The following is a 17,109-nucleotide window of genomic DNA, read 5'->3' as shown; positions in this document are numbered from 1 at the left end:
TTCCAGTCTAATGGCTTTAGGTCAAGGTGGAATGTCATAGGACCTCGCCAGAACACTCGGAAGCCTTTGCTGAGTGTCCACGCTTTGCCAGCTGTCTATCAGGCTTGCTTCCTAAGTCTAAGAGCAGTAGCTTCAGTAGTGGAAATAGAGCACTAAATGTGAGCCTAAGGGTCTGGGTTCTAGCTCAGGCATTAAACCACCTTTGGTCTATAAAATTAGGAGCTTGAACTGTATTGGCAATAGCTAACATATTGAAAACATTCCCATTCCAAGCGATGAATCTGATTTGGTTAAATGGCTATTTTTTAAACACCATTTTCTTTCTCTGCCCATTCACTTTGAAACTTTGTTTTCTCAGCCTGTTCTTTCCCTGGAAAAAAATCTGATTCTGTTGTTTATTTGGTGAGGTCTCTGTGTATGTTTTTTAATCTCTGCTATTTTGTTACCTAGAAATGCCAGTTTTTGATGGAGGTAATTCTGTGTATTGCCTTCCTAAGGTCTGGCCTTGGAAAATAATAGAAAAAAATTATATTACTAGTATTGTCAGTATAAAATAAAGTTTGTGTGAAAGTATACAGCTGTTAGAGATCACAATAGATAGTGTCTGCATGGAACTTGTGGCCAGCTTTATGAAAGATTGAGGACATTGATGTAGGTTGGTGAGAATTCTTGATCCTTGTTAACAGTATTTCAGGTGTAACCTTGCCTGGGCACCAAATTCCTTTTGTCTCATGGAGAAAGTCTGGGTAGTGGGCATGTTAGCACATACTTAGCAGAAAACACATTTTCTATATCTCTTCACTAGAAGCAGTGAATTGTGAGCTATTTTAAAATCGAAGGCTTTCCTTGAGAACTTAGGAATTAGACGCCCCCAAAAAAGTTTGGTTTTGCTACATGTATATTTACTACGTAAGAGTTGTGTGCTTTTAACAAGTGACTGTTGGCTGCATTTCCCCCCCTAGGTAAAACTGTATTCCATATGGTGACTTTATTTGCAGAAACCAGTTCCTTTCATTGAGGTTTTTGTCATCTTAAAACTTAATATAGGTTTCTTTTTCTTTTTTAAAAAAAGTTTTTTTAATTTTAAGTAATTTCTACACCCACCATATCTTTACACCCAACATGAGACTCAAACTCACAAGCCGGACATCGAGAGTCTCATGCCCCACCAGCCAGGTAGATGCCCACAGGTTTCTTTCTCTTGCTTGCTTTAGTGTTTAACCGATTTGTATTCTTCATGTAACCACATACCTACTATAAAAGATCTTCATGTGTGTGGTTTTTGTAGGTTTTTTCTAACTAAATCCAACCAAATAGGAAAGTCCAAACAATAAAACAATTCTTTTAAATTTTTTATTGTTTTGATAGTCACTACAAAGCATATGGTCTATGCACATTCCCATGGACTTGAACGTTTATATCAGCAATCCTTCATACCCTTACCCACTAATATTCCCTCTCCTATCGAATCCCTAAACTAAGAGAAATGTTGTCATTGACTTACAGGACTATCCTGGGCATTTATAATAAAATATTTCCTCATTAAAAGCTACATATAAGGAAAAAAATATTGGAGACGTTATTTTAAACTTCTAAAAGACCTCATGAATGTGTTCTAGTTTAGCTTTTTTTTTTTTTTTTTTTTTTACACGCCCAACTAAAAATGATGTCCGATGTTGTACGGGGAACCTTGCCTTCTCAGTAAGACTTGAAGGGACTTGCACGATGCTTAGATGTTTGGGATGTTATTCGTCCACTCAGCAGCGTGATATACAGAGCGTGGATCTGGGCCCCACAGACCCTGAGAAGACTTAGATCTACAAGAAGCTAAGGAAAGGAGAGGATGAGCCCCTTCTTTATATGGTGCTTAATTACGTGTTAATGAAATTAATATTTGTATGTAAAGGATCTACATGTAAGTGTCAGAATAAAAATACAAGAAAGGAAGATGAGAAAAATGAACTTCTAGCTTGACAATCAGAAGAGTGGTCCAGCGAAGACTTTAAGAGACGGAAAGAATTAAGGCAAACATGTTAAAAACAGCTTTTTAGTTAAGAGGCAAGAGCAAAGAGTGGAGAAATCAAGATTACAGCAAAGCAAGAAGGTCGGCCAGTGCCTACCTCACAGGCAAGGTTTATTGGGAAGTAAAGTTAGAAGGTTAGCCCTGAATGCCGAGCAAGAGATTTATAGTTTATTCCAAAGCAGTGGACAGTTAATGACAGCTTTTGAACTGGGGTTTTTGAGTGATGTGCTCCATCTGCTATCTGAGGAAGATTACTCTGGTGGTGGCCGGTGGAATGGAGGATAGACTGGCAGTGAGGAGAATGGCAAGAAGGCAAAGGTGGGAGTATGGCCCCCATAGTCCAGTAATGTACTGGACCCCAGTGATAAAAACCACGCAGAGTGAGCTGACGAGGTAGCCACCAGCATGAGAGTGGAAGGAGGCGGAAGGATTAAAAATGATGCCAGATAGTAAAAACAAAGATCTTAGCTTCTCCCTGTGCTTCGTCCTGCCCCACCTCCTCTACCACGACACCTAGAGCAACAGCCTCATAGGAGTGGGACAGATGGAGACGTAAAGAGCTTGAAGTACCAGTCAGGCAAGTGTGTCAATTGCCCTAAAGAAAATGGTGATGTCTTTGCTCCTGTAGTGACATTCTTGAAACACTGAAAAAGTATTAAAGTAAAAAAGTACTACTGTAATGTTTTATTCTGAAGCGGTATTTCTTAGGAGCTCAAAAATGGAGCTGCAGGTTAGAACTCCTTGCACTAGGCATATGTTTTCCCAAGAATGTATGTTTTCACAGATAGCCTTCCTTATTCTTTAGATGATTTCACCATCGTAAGGTAAACAGTGGGGTGATCTATGATTTTTGACATAAGAAAATAAAGGAGTGGATCTAAGCAACTATTTAGGCTCCCAAGGCACAAAGCTATGAGATAGATAAAATATAAGCCATCAGTGTTGTTGTAGTAGTAGTTGGCATGGTGAATAATAAGTATAATATTGCTTGGAGCAAAGCAAATGGTAAAAATCACAAGAATGAGGAGACTCGCCTTAACATAGCACAGCCATCTGTCATCATATGTATTAAGCCTCCGAATGATAGCTGTGTAGCAGTAGATGATGACCACAAAGGGAATTAAGAATCCAAAGAATGCCAAGGAGATGAAGTAGTAGAGTTGGAAGGGAGACGAGGACTCGCATGTGTTGTGGACATCATGGCAGGTGGTGATGTCTTGCTGGACAAGATAATACTCCTGCTTCAGGATGAGAAATGGCAGCATGTATAAGAAAACCATTGCCCACACCAACCCACACGTTACGAAGGCATAGGTGCGCTTGGGCAGCGCTCGGTAAGTAAAAGGATGAATGATGGCTAGGTAGCGGCTGATACTGATGCAGGCGAGGAGCAGAATGGAGCAATACATGTTGCCGTAGAAGATGACTGTGGTGGCTCGGCACATGACCTCTCCAAAGATCCAGTTGTTCCCATTGAGGTGGTAAGCTATCTTAAAGGGCAATGTGACACAGAAAAGAAAGTCTGCGATGGCCAGGCTGGTGTAGAAGATGGTCATACTGATAGATCTGGTCCTGAAGAAGAGCATCCACAGGGTCACCACGTTGGCTGGCGTACCTACTGCAAACACCAGGATGTAGATGGCGGGTATCAGTCTGGTACTTAAGGAGCTGCTCAGGTACCCCATGGTAGCGTTATTCACGCGAAGATTTGAAACGCTTTCTTCAGGGCACTTAATTTTTACAGTTGTGGTAGTTCCTGTCCAGCCTTCTATGGCAGAAAGGGGGAAGTCTTCAAAAGAATCGAATGGGTCCCCGCGGAAGGTCTTAATAGGTAAGGTTGGTTCTGCCAAGGTGCGTACATCATTTTCCATGCCTGTAATTGAGAAGTATTCACATGGATCATTGCTGAGCCCATGGCTATGGTTCAGGAGACAATAAAACTAAAAGCTTAAGGCTACGTAATTTCTGTAGTTGTAGAAGTGAGGATTATTTTTATTTTCACAAATCACTATAAATCAGGTAATCAACAGGACTGCATTTAGTATGTATCGTACGCCCCAGCACTGTGCTAGGCCATGCAGGAACAAGAACGAGACGGCAACTCCTTGCATGTTGGAAGTTTATAATACTGCCGGAGAAAACAGTAATAGCCCATCAGACCTATACAGGCCAATGTCATGTTGACTATAAATCGTACAGGCATTCAGAGAGTAGTTAACAGATTCAAATGTTGGAGCAGAATGTCAAGAGAAAGACGAACGTGAGCAAAGATGAGCAAGGTTCATGAAGAGGTGGAAATTAATAGATGAGTAAGAATCTGGTAGGTGAAATATGGACAGAGGCATAGTGTGGGCTGGTATGGGATGTGAGAATGTCAGAGAAGTTAATTCGGCAAATGTTTATTGCATACTTATATGCCAGTGATAGAGTTTTAAATAAACTCTGTGTCTGTCTTCAACTGTCAGACTAGTGGAGAAGATGCACAAAAACGTGTCGTCTTACTAAGAGGTGAAAGAGTAGGTTACAGCCAAATCTCTGAAGGGCCTCTAAACTATACTAAGAAATGATGTGCCCATTCTTAGATGCTGGGGTTATGCACACACAAAATTGTGAACAGAGGCATGGCCATTGTGATAGACAGCATGATGGGCCCCAAGATTCCACCTGCTAATGCCTCGAACCTTTGAATATGTTATTTTATATGGCAAAGGGGACTTTGCAGATGTGAGTTCGGATCGTCAGATGGCACAAGTGTCTTGGATTGGCTGAGTGAGCCAAATGTAATCCTAACACTCTTTATAAGAGGGAGGCAAGAGAGAGTCAATGTCAGATATTTAAAGATGCTGTGCTGCTGGCTTTGAGGAGGAAAGGGGGAGTCATAAACCAAGGAATGCAAGTGACATCTAGAAGGTGAAAAAAGCAAGACAATAGGTTCTCCCCTGGAGCCTCCAGAATGAACACAGCCTTGCTGACACCTTGACTTCAGGACTTGTGACCTCCAGAAATATAACCTGTGTTGTTTTAAGCCACTCGGTTTGTGGTAATTTGTTCCGGTAGCAATAACATGCTAATAGAACCCTGATTTGACTTATATTTATTAATTCTTTCAAAGAACCAGCTTTTAGTTTTGTTGTTCTGCTCTACTTATATTTGAGTTTGGTGACAGCGTAGAGAACAGACTGAAAAGGTAAGAAATTAGAGGCAAGGGGGACTGATTCGGAGCCTACTGTAGTCATTCAAACTCAGAGTGGTCAGTAACGGATTAGAGCAATGGCAGTAGAAAGGCAAAGAAGAACACTTGAGACTGATGGTGGCTCTGAGGACTTGGCATCCAGATGGCTCTGGTGGCAATGAGGGAGAGGCAGGTTTCTACTCTAGATGATGTTGGGCAAGAAGATGGGACAAGGGACAAGAGTAGAGGAAACGAAAAAAAGATGGTAATAGAGAATATAGACAATAATCACATAACATTGTAGGGTGACAGATGGTAATCATACTACACAACGTGTAGAATTGTTGAATCACTGTGTTGTGCACTCGAAACTAAGGACACACCGTATGTCAACTATACTTCAATTTCAAAAACTATGAAAATTGGAAATGGAACAAAAAGGAATAGAGACAGAACAACTACATACTTTAAATGTTGGGCCTTGGTTGACAGGCTAATTTTAATAACCCTAATTCATGGAAGAGCAATTTCAAAAACACAACAGACCTTAATACTCAGACCTGTTTCTCATTATATAATTTTCCATAAATTAATCTTTGTGATGTACAGAAAGTAGATCCTGTGAAATTTCTAAGATGGCCTTTCATGCTGATTTCAAACCTCATATTAATTTAAAATACCATTGCTCTGCCAATTACATCTTTTCACATGACCTCTGAATTCCTACATGTTGAATACTTGGAACTAGTGATTAGTAACCTGGTTCTCATTCAAAGCCAGTTTCTCTTCCTGCTCTAATCTCTAGCAGTCCGCCCCCAGGTGAAATTGAAGCCTTCCTCATAACCTTGTGATTGCACAAACTGAATTCAGTATATAAAACAGAAAGTGTTACCTGAACAAGTAGGGACAGGGAGGTGTTCAGGTGTCATTTACGGGAGGATAGATTAATGAAAAAGAAAGAAAACTCTGGGAAGTGTTCGTCTGTGCCTGTGTTTAGATGTGAACTCTGAAGGTGTGTTGCGTGACGCTTCAGTTCAGCCACACAAACCCTTCTCAATTTTGCATTTTGGAAAATGCTGAAATTTGACATCACACGTAGAGAAGTGTCTTGTGAAGCAGGCGCAAAGCGGGGAGACGGTGGCTGAAGAACAGGGTACACAAGCTATTTCCTTTCAAGATCTGATAAGAGAGCTGTTGAAAAAGTGCTTGTCAGTTTGCAGAAAATTCCTGTGGTTAAGCAAGACAGGGTGCCTAAAAACAGGGTCAACAGTGACTCTGTGAAAAAGTCTTGATTCCTTTTTCCATGAGATTTCCAGATCTGGTTCAACTTAAATAAGTCTTTTATTCCTTAGAGTCTGGTGTGTTTTCAGAATAGTACTCATTTTTTAAATTGTACATATTTTTTAAAAACTGCGTTGAATTCTTAACACAGTCTTCCATTTGGCAGAACGTTTCTGAAATGTTTTTAACTTGGGGAAAGCCCTTAGAAAGGGACTGATCCAAGGGGACCAGATTTCAGCCTCTAAACAATCGGTTCTTTGCTCACGTTTCTCCCCCACCTCATGGAAGAAAGCAGATACCCTGCCTTTTTCCTCTGTCACCTTTAAATGCCCCCTGTTCACCTGTATGAAACCCCACCAGCATCTTGAAGGAACCCCCTCCACAAACCGCTTTTCTTCTGCTTTTCTGCTGTATTTGCGTTCATCCACACCCAGAAAGAACACACTTGTCCTGTTCAGGAATCACACATGAGCTATTGCTCGGAGTGGGTTCTCTTGGGACTCTCCTACAACCACTGTGGCGACTGAAGTAACATTCCTTTATGGAGGCTTGCTTTTGTTGCGTTTCTGTGTATTCTGCTTTATCGCTGTCCCTCACCCCAGCTCTCCCGCTCCTGACGGTGTTGGCAGGAGAATGCCCTAACAGTAAAAAAAAAAACAAAAAACAAAAAAAAACCCTGTGGATCCAGATCTGTTGCAAACTGGCGTATTTTGGAGTAAGCAGGAGGTGACGGGCTAACATTGTGTTGAGTGAAATAGGAAACACATTAAGAGCTGAATAATAGTATCTGGGAGATCTCATTTCTAAAACTGAAAAATCACATGAATGTAGGGAAAACTCCATGATACAAGAGAAAGCCAAAAAAAGGGATTTCATTAAGAAACACTAACTTGCCAGTGTTACTTACTGAAAGACCACTCATTCTTTCTGGGAATATTCTTGTTTCCCCCCATTTGTCCTTCAAGAGAATGTATACATAGGATTTTTTTTTAATTTCTTGAAAATGTGCTATCTTTGCTGATTCAGAGGAAATTCATAGAAAATCAGAATCTTCTCACAAAGAAATTTGAGTCTTCATTCTAGAGATCTAAAATCTTGACCCCACTGTTAAGTTTTTAAATCTAAGCGGAGAACATTAGCCTTTGGCAAGGGTTGAATAGAGTGAACAGACCATAGCTATTCACTTCCATGATGCTCCCTTTTAATACCAAACATTGAACTCTGCGTTTTGGGTTGCAGATTGTGTGAAATGCAAAGAAAATTGGAAACAGTTCATTCTTGCTACACAAACCAGCACCCCCAACATGCCCCATAAGGAAAGAGCTTACCGCTTTGACAAAAAGTGGGCGACAGAAGCATTACTCCAGCAGCAACAAGGATGAGGGCTTTCATTTTGGTGACCTGAGTCCCGCTTCCCAGATGTTATTAACTGTGTAGAACTAGCGAGCACAGTTCCACCTCAGTTTCATCTGCTAACAGCAAATGGAAACCTTGTTCTCTCCTGAAGTGTGTGCTGTCCCGGGCTCCGCTGACTGGGAAACTTGCCCAGGTCCTCTGGAGGGAAAGGGTGTGACGGTACTCGTGTTGCCGTGCGTATGACTCAGGCTGAGCCTCTGAGCATATTACTTTATCCCCGGAGAAAATCATTTAACTCTTACCCACCCCTAATAATCTGTTCTGAGTAGATGCTGTAATTCCCAACCAGTTTACTTCTGTGCTTGGAAAGAATGTAGGTAACATACAGTCCTTTACAGAAGCAGGCTGACTCTGTCACATATCTCAATCCATTTAAAACACACAGTTCCAGAGTGTAATTTCTACTCAGTAATTGAGCTGTCAGAAATTATCCTTTTCTTATCCTCCCAGCTCTTTGAAATCTTAATTCTTAAGCTCTTTACATAATTATAAATGAAATGAATCATGGAAAGCAAGCATTTTTTAGGAAGCTAAATGTAAGAGCTTGATAACTTTGAAAATTCTCCATCAGTGTCGCATTGGTCTGAATTTGTCATCACTCCTTGGCCAGACTTTGCCATAACTCAACATACTTGTGGGTTAAACTGAAGTCACGATACAACATTGAAATGCAGAGAACTCTGTTTATTCCATGGTTGTTGGTGAGCAGGTCTATAATAAGCTTTTTTTTTTAATTGCGGCAAAATAGGTGTAACTTATAATTGACCATCTTAATCAAGTGTGCAACTCAGTAGTGTTTAGTCTGATCACAGTGTTGCACAACATATAAACTTATATGAGTAGTTATTTCCTGGAGGATATGATTTAACGTGTAGTAAAAAAAAAAAACTGCATTGTAACAGATTTTTCTGTAATTAACACAACTTAAGGTTAACGCTAAGCCGAACAATCCAACAGCATGTTGCATATAAAATGCAGCAAGAATCAGAAAATGTAGGTTTCACATAAGACTTCCAGGCTGAGAGGTAAGCCAGGAAGGAATTGATCTGTGTAAACTTTTCACACTTGATTAAATTTCATCGCACAAAGAACAGTTTTACCATCAAAAGTTGGCGTCTAATATTTCAACTACATAATACATGGTAACAGAAGCTTAGACTGAAAGCTATTTCATTGCAGAAATAATAACCAAATGCCACAAAATATTGAAAAGGATGCTTTTTTGTTTAATTGTCTAGGACTCCTCTAAATTCAGGAATTTATGATTTGATTTACAGATGGCCTCGCTTCTCATTACTTAATCCATTTGTAACGCATATGTTGAATCTGGCTCTTCAGCTAGAGCTGGAGCCCTGACCATCCTGTAAATATAGTTCCAGGCTTCTAGTGAGCAATTTAAAAGCAGACCTTAAACTGATAGGATTCGGTTTTTACTCCTGGTTTTGTATTTAACTCTAGCATCCTTTAGTGTAATGAGTCATGATTTAGACTGTTGACTTAAATTCATTTGATTTGTCAAGTTTCTCTTTGCTTTGCCCTATAAAATGGATACTTTAAGCTTCGAAGTGGGGTTGTTAACTTCTCATCTGGGCAAAAGTTTGTATGGTGCATCTTCTACAGTGTAAGTTATGAGGGAATTTGGTAAATACTCTTCCAAAAAAACTGAAACATAAATGAACTTGTGTGGAAGATAGTTTTTAGGCTGAGCTTGGGAGAAGTGTTTGTGTTCTCTTTGACCTTGAAAAAAGAAAAAAATAGCTCCTACTCCCCTGTCTCTTCATTCTTCCTGTAGTCTTCAACTTCCTATCTTGCTTCCTGTTTGAATCCTTCCCATCCATTCTCTTAAGAAATGGAGACTCTTGCTAACTGGTGAAAGTTCCCATGTGACAGATCAAGCTGGAGATGATTGTGGAAGCAGGTGCCAAGCCTTCCCCAATGGTCTCCATTAGCCCAGATGTCACAGGATGAAATAATATATTCTTTGTCTCATTTTCAGAGTGCTTTCCACAAACGTTATCTCAGGTTAGTCTCTGAGGGAAATAGTATTGAAGCCTCCCGGAGGAGCTGGTGAATGTTATTTCTCCTTCCTGCGACCCATCCATCCATCATGAGTCCGAAGTGATAAAGCTGGTTCTCCGTAGCTCTGATGAGATACTTCCTGTTCGTCACAACCTTGCTTTTGCACTTAGCACATGATACTTAATGCTACACATGGGCAAATGTCCCCATTGTTTAAAAATGAATGTCTCTTCTTCCCTGAAAATATTTCATTTTTCCTGATAGTATTTACTTGTAATCTTGGGCAAGTTTGTGTAATCTTGGCAGTTGCTGTCTGGAAGTCCCGTTTAATTACATTATATGCCAGTACCATATTAGTACTATGATTATCAGAATCAACCCAAAAGTAAAATAAATCATAAAGATAGCTTAATAGCTTTTGAGTGCTTTTATCACTTCCATTCTGTAGCTGTCGTTGGCTACTATTTTCTTCCCCTGTAATTCACCCCTACTATAAGTTAATCTTTTCTTGACTATTTCTAGATTATGTATCTATAGCTATTATTACCCTGATCACATTGTGTTAAAATTATTTTTAGATAAATTTGTCTTTGCTACTAAACTGTTAGCTCCTTGAGGGTTCTTTGCCTTATTTTTGTCTCTATGTCTGATAAATGTCAAGTGTCATTGTATCCTTCAAATTTAAAAGATCCTGTGGTACTTGGGGCCACCTTGGGTACCACAGTTAGTGATGAAGGGGGAGAGTATTCAGAAAAGGCTCCCCCCCCCCATGGAGGAGGTGGCATTTGAATTAAGGCCTGAGTGGTCAGAAAGAGTCAACAACCACACAGCTGGGGTAGAATGCTGGGATCTGAAGGAGACTGGGGTGCAGGTCTGGGACAGGCGATAGAGGAGTGTGAGAGAAGCCAGAGGGGTTAGCAGGACTGCATTGTTAGATCCCCACGGTCCCTGGGAAGGAAGTTTGTTTTCTCCTATGTGCGGCGGGGGGGGGAAACCTGTGGAGGAGTTTAAGCAGAGGGATCCTCCAGTGAGATGTCCATTTCAAAGAGATCATGTGCTTCTCTGTAGGGGACCACTGTGGTAGAAGGCGGTCTTGGAAGCAACAAAGACAAATAGGCCAATGCTCCCGTCCGGGGTGGGGGGAGATGATGGTAGGCTGGACTGAAGGGGTGACAGCAGAGAAGGGAGAAGAGGTTGGATTTGGGGGTTATTGCATTAATAGTTTGTACAGTGTATGACAGTGCTTGGTAGGTGCTGAATAAGAGTTTGTAGAAACTATAAAAATGAGCTCTTGCAAAGCAGTTATTGATTCTGCTTCATCATCATTCACTGTTCTTTCTTGTATTCTATGACAATATTCCCAGGACCCTGAGAGTGTTTCCAAAGTTCTTTGGCTGGACGAGATACAGCATGCGGTCAACGAGGCCAACATGGACAAGGACAAAGCAAAACAATGTAAGCCCTCATCTCCTTTTGCTGGCCCCATGTGCCCTGCTGGTTAAGCCACTGAATTATTTTTTATTTAAATAATTTTTTAAATTATGTAGTTTTAATATCTGAAAAGATTTGGATCCTTAGCAATTTCATTTGTTGAATGTATGTACAAAAATAAGATTCCTTGGTGGTGGCACTGTTTTCAACGGTTAGGTACTAATGCTGAGCAAAATCCAGAAAGCAAAAAATGGTTTCTAAGCTCTCAAATGTGTAGTGTGATCAAGCCCTTTTTATATCTCGATCCTTAGGAAACGAGCCCAATCTGCTTAGTAAATACCTTTCCTCCCTCCCGTGCCTTCCATTGTATTAGTCATGATTTTCCAGGGAAACAAAACTAACTACATATATATTTTTCTCTGGGCCGGGGCGGGGCGGGGGGAACAGAGCTGCATATATAGTCCTGTATCTGTGTGCATGTGTAGATAAATAGTTTTTTCTCTGGAAAGCATGTAGTATCTACTTACACACATATATAGAGAAAGAGGGAGATTTATTTTAAGGAATTGGGTCATGCAGTTTTGGAGAGACTCTCAAGTCCAAAATCTGTAGCAGGCCCCAGAGGCCAGGTGGCAGCACTTTATCACCAAAGGCAAGGGGGTGTGCTTACTGTAATGGACAGCAGAGTCAAAGCCGTCATCAGAATAATGACTCACACAAGCAGAGAAAGACAATTATGATATGATTTCTCTCATCTGTGGAGCATAAGAACTAGGAAGATTGGTAGGGGAAGAAAGGGATAAAGAAAGGGGGGGTAATCAGAAGGGGGAATGAAGCATGAGAGACTATGGACTCTGAGAAACAAACTGAGGGCTTCAGAGGGGAGGGGGTGGGGGAATGGGATAGGCCGGTGATGGGTAGTAAGGAGGGCATGTATTGCATGGTGCACTGGGTGTTATATGCAACTAATGAATCATCGAACTTTACATCAGAAACCAGGGATGTACTGTATGGTGACTAACATAATATAATAAACAAACATTAAAAGAAAAAGAATAATGACTCACAGAGACCAATGGACTTGGCTGATTGACTATGGTGTTCCTAGAAATGAAACAGACTGTCTCCTAAATTCATACTTGATTTGTACAAGTGGGAGAGGAGTTCTAGGTCAAATGAATAGGAGTGTAACTTGAATAACAAGAGCAGACAGCCATGGCCCCTACATCGATTCCCATACTTAAGCCATTTACAGACCAAGAACCCCCTGAATGAAGGAGAGACCAGGTCCTCTTGAGAACAGACTGCTACACTATCAAAATTTTATACAGTTCATCTTTCCTCCGAGCTTCCCCTAAGGAGGTCTACGATCTTTGACTGTGGCGGCTGTGCCAAGGGGAAAGGACACACTCAGACTGTTCAGGGATTACAGGACACTGTCTCTGAACTGACCCTAATTCTAGGAAACTCAAAATGTCCCTGTGGTCCACCAGTCAGAACAGGGGCTCACAGGTGATTGGTGGGGTTTTAGTTCATTCTCTCTCCCAGTGAGTCCTCAAACCAGCCACGATTACTTCCGCAGGGCTAGAATGTCTAAGCGGAATAGACATACTCAGCAACTGGCCGAATCCCTTCATTGGCTCAAATGATTAAGCTTTTAATTTTATTCTAAGCCTTTTTATTCATAGAGGAATAGTATGAAAAATCACATGGTGTCCTAAAGCAGCTTCAAGAATGATTTACTAACACTCTGCATATACAAATAACTTACCTAAATGAAGATTCCTGGAAGTGTGGTTCATTAACCTGTCCATTCATGACACAGTTAGGGTGTATCCTGTTGTATCAGGTCATAGAATACTGTTGAGATGGCTTAGTCTTGCCCCCAAAGATGTGCTTTTAAACTTTGGAAACATCCCTGGGGAACATCTGGTTTTTATTTCCTTAGCCTGGAAAAAAATATGTGCCCTTCTCCGACCTGAACTTTTATACCCTTAGGGTCTTTGAAGTCTTTCTGACCTAGCACTCTAATCCTTAAGGAAAAATAAAGTAAATTTGAGGTGTGTCCATAAGAGATTTAAATTTAAATATAAAACTGAAGGAAGCCATAGTTCGAAGAAATACTTTTAAGAAATGAGATTTGTAGAATAGGCACTCAAACAGCCTGAAAGNNNCACTCTTTCGCTTAGAAACCAAACCAATTCAGAAGTCATTTCATTCATTTTATTCATGTTCCTCCTACATGTGGCCTGAAAATGTGAAGTTGGTTCTGTTTTTTCTATTGAGGCTCATGGTTCTACTGACTCTGAAATGCAGAGGCTTTTTCAAGTATGTTGACCGTGTAGTCCAAAGGTGCACATTTAAAATCCTGTCTTGCATCTCTGTCCTGTGCCTGGAAGGCTTGGCCTAGTATCGTCTATGATATGTAACACCAAAAAGATGTTCTGAAGTAAAACGTTCCGTATTCCGACATTGAGATGAGATTTTTCCAGTTTGCCAAAAAGGATTTTAATCTTTTTGATTAACTTGACTTGATTAACTTGACTTGACTTGGATTAACTTAACTTGATTGACTTGAAACAGATTCTTCTCACGTGTCGTAAGCCTCAAACCCACTCCCGGACAATCTGATAAAAGAAAAAGTGTTGCCCTGTATGCGACCACAGGCAAGACTTAAAAGGGCAGAGTAACTCAAGTCTCCTACGTTTGGGTCCGTGTTCATGTCCACTGGAGGTCTTGCTTTCTGAAAGTAGGTCTGTCTCTACTTTTGACTCCTGAGAGCAGTATTTCCCAACCTTCTCCCATTATTGTACCGAGGAATCTTTTTAGATAGCCTTGCCCTAACTACTTCCCACCATGAAATTTTAATACCACAGATATATTGTGTATCTGTTTATGTACCATATGTAGGCTATGCTTTATACACAAAACGGTATTTTTGCCCCTTCTCCCCAAGAACCAATTTTTTGGCCTGCTAGGGATTATTTCAGAGAGGATACATGCCTTAGATAAAGACTGCCAGTATATGGCTTAAGATGTAACACAAACAGTTCTTTCAGGTCTCCTAGGAGATTTAGGGGAGGTTTCTTAATTTGTCCCCTACCACAAACATACCTGACTTTGTGTAGATCATCCCTCTGACGTCTTCCATTACTGGAACTAAACCACATCCACAGATGAAGCAAAAAAGCAATCAGAATAGATGTCTCAAAGCCTGGCCCCTGGACCTGGTGTCCTCTACTCACTGGGGCCCCCTCGAACAGATACCTGGAGCCTGTGTGTGCGTATCTTAGGCATAATGCTAACAAGTTTGGTTGCGTCTCTTCCCAGCTCAGAGCACATCAGAATACACGAATTACCAGGCAGTGAGATGTTGGCTGCTCTGTGCGAGCATACAGCAGCAAGAAGAGAACTGGCAGGACAGGAAGAGAAAACGAAAAAGCAGAGGAGTTTAAGGCCATTTTAGTGCAGGAACAGAGAAGCCCAAACACCTCCGTTGTATGTGAACATATCACTCAGGGTATTATAGCACGGTAGAGTGACAGGAAGGACTCTTTTGGCAGCCCTCAGCAAACATTAAGCGCCTATAGTGTACTAGGGACTGTGGATAAAATGATGAGCAGGAAGAGACACTGTTCTCTTAGGGTTTTCTCCAGGGCTTTAGATTTTCATGGAAAATGGTTCTTTTAAGAGGAGGAGTAGGCTTCAGTTCCCTAGAAAATGAAACTGTGGGCCCCCTATTTGTCAGTACTCGATGATAAAGCACATTTCTAGATCCAAGAAGTGTGTGCCTTTATTATACCCATCTTTTAAGGAATACACCGTTTTCCTGGGTTAGATGAAGTTGTCAGATGTAATTCATGTGAGGATTCTTTGTCATTTACTTTTTCCTTCTGCTTCTCTGAGACCACAGACCTCTCAAACACCAGGACCACATTTCTCCCATCCTGGAAAGCTTTCCTGGAGAAGAGGAAAGGGGAACTGTTGGTCTGTTCCTATTAACTCCTATAAGCACAAGGGCATACTGCTATCCCATTTGTTCTGCCGCAGTTGAAGTTTGCTACAGTTCTTGATTCTAAATGTGCTCTTCCAGATTTGCATAACCTTGATTCCAGGCGGTTGAAAGTCAAACTCCATTTTTCTTGACCCTTCAGCTTTCGTACTTTCATGGATGTGTGAACATAATTTGATGACATCAATATACCATTAAGCATTTGTATGGTAGAGTTTGACGTGTGTGTTTTAAAAAAAAAGAAAGAATATCTATCTCTTGCCTTTTTATCAAAAACTTTTTTTGTCCACAAAGTATTTTAACCTGGTTCCTTCCATTTTTTTGGTCTAGATTTCTTTTTTTTTTTTATTTTTTTTTATTTTTTTTTTTTTATTAAATGATTTTTTATTATATTATGTTAGTCACCATACAGTACATCCCCGGTTTTCGATGTAAGGCTCGATGATTCATTAGTTGCGTATAACACCCAGTGCACCATGCAATACGTGCCCTCCTTACTACCCATCACCAGTCTATCCCATTCCCCCACCCCCCTCCCCTCTGAGGCCCTCAGTTTGTTTCTCATAGTCCATAGTCTTTCATGTTTCATTCTAGATTTCTAATTCAGTGCCTTTATGGTTTGTGAAAACAGTACTTTCATTGATTGGACCAGAATAGTCTTAGCTGGAACTAAAGTGAATAATAAAGAATTCACCATGTTAACTTTGTTTAGACAATGAAGAGTTCAGTGTGGGGAGAGGCAGAAATTTTAAATGGGATAAGATGTTTTCTAGGTCTAAATTGGCTTCAGAATTAAGTTGATTGCATATGTCCACCAGCTATACCTGTTGCCTTTCTGGAACATTTGTTTAGGTTGTTAATGACAAATCTTGTGAAGTGTACAAGAGAATATCAGGATTTTTACTTCTTCTAAAATAAATAAATGTCTTCATAAGATTAGTTCTAAAATTAGTTCTAAAATACTGATTGATGACCTACGCAAGGACTGCATATCTACTGTTGGTATGCGTTTACCCCACCTAGCGATCACCACAGTGAGTAGGACCTGGTGCCTTCACACCACACGAGAGTAACCTGGACATACCATGATTTTTAATAAACTGTCCTCTGGTGGGACCTTGTTCTTCTTAAACCTAACCTGGCAGGTGAGCTGGTGATTCTTGGGTATATGTGTTGCAATCTCTGAAAGGGTAACAAGCTGTAATGCCAATGCATTCCTGAAAGGTTTAATTATATCTTTGCACACCTCTAGGGTAAGTAGAAGATAACCACTAACAGAAGTTTTTTTTTTTCATTATGCAGGGGTTACACTGGTCATCGATGTTAATCAGTGTTTGGAGAAAGAAAAGCCAAGTGATATTTTGTCTGTTTTGAAGTCTTCTGTGTCTAACACAAATGACATAATACCTGAGTGTGCTGACAGGTACTGTGATGCCCTTGCAAAGGCAAAAGAGCACAAATCTAAAAGTGGTAAGCTTTTTAGACATTTAACACCAGCTAAATTTCATTTTGAATATGATGCTGTCTGTGGTATTACATTAATTTTAAGACAAATACTGCTTTCAAATGAACATTTCCAAAATATTTTTTTGTCTTGGGCTCATGGGTGGCTCAGTTGATTAAGCGTCTGCCTTTGGCTCAGGTCATGATCTCAGGGATCCTGGGATCAAATCCTGCATCAATCTCCCTGCTCAGCGGAGAATCTGCTTCTCCCTCTCCCTCTGCCTCTCCCCCAGCTTGAGCTCTCTCTCTCTC

General features: G+C 40.6%; 2 protein-coding genes across 2 annotated transcripts in view; one reads left to right on the top strand and one right to left on the bottom strand.

The window, feature by feature from the left end:
- IQGAP2 (IQ motif containing GTPase activating protein 2) overlaps positions 1 to 17,109 on the top strand; it is a 242,384-nt gene that overhangs the window by 159,164 nt on the left and 66,111 nt on the right. Inside the window, exons 14-15 of the mRNA XM_040622170.1 lie at positions 11,276 to 11,366; positions 16,657 to 16,824. Coding sequence (XP_040478104.1) covers positions 11,276 to 11,366; positions 16,657 to 16,824 — 259 coding nt within the window. The remainder of the gene's footprint in view (positions 1 to 11,275; positions 11,367 to 16,656; positions 16,825 to 17,109) is intronic.
- Positions 1,340 to 8,704, bottom strand: F2RL2 (coagulation factor II thrombin receptor like 2). Its single transcript, XM_008691271.2, has 2 exons — positions 7,805 to 8,704; positions 1,340 to 3,896 (listed from the first exon to the last, which is right to left on the bottom strand). The coding sequence occupies exons 1-2, from the start codon at positions 7,866 to 7,868 to the stop codon at positions 2,818 to 2,820; spliced, it is 1,143 nt and encodes a 380-aa protein (XP_008689493.1). The 5' UTR covers positions 7,869 to 8,704; the 3' UTR covers positions 1,340 to 2,817.

This window comes from Ursus maritimus, unplaced genomic scaffold (assembly GCF_017311325.1).
Source record: "Ursus maritimus isolate PB19 unplaced genomic scaffold, ASM1731132v1 scaffold_5, whole genome shotgun sequence".
Lineage (NCBI taxonomy): Eukaryota > Metazoa > Chordata > Mammalia > Carnivora > Ursidae > Ursus > Ursus maritimus.
The sequence above is the reverse complement of the archived record's forward strand: the minus strand, read 5'-3'. Positions and strand labels throughout refer to the sequence as shown.

Coding starts and splice junctions, on each gene's coding strand:
- F2RL2 (XM_008691271.2), bottom strand. CDS start 7,868: ATGAAAGCCCTCATCCTTGTTGCTGCTGGAGTAATGCTTCTGTCGCCC. Junction 3,897..7,804: donor GCCCACTTTTTGTCAAAGCG/GTAAGCTCTTTC, acceptor TCTCAATTACAG/GCATGGAAAATGATGTACGC.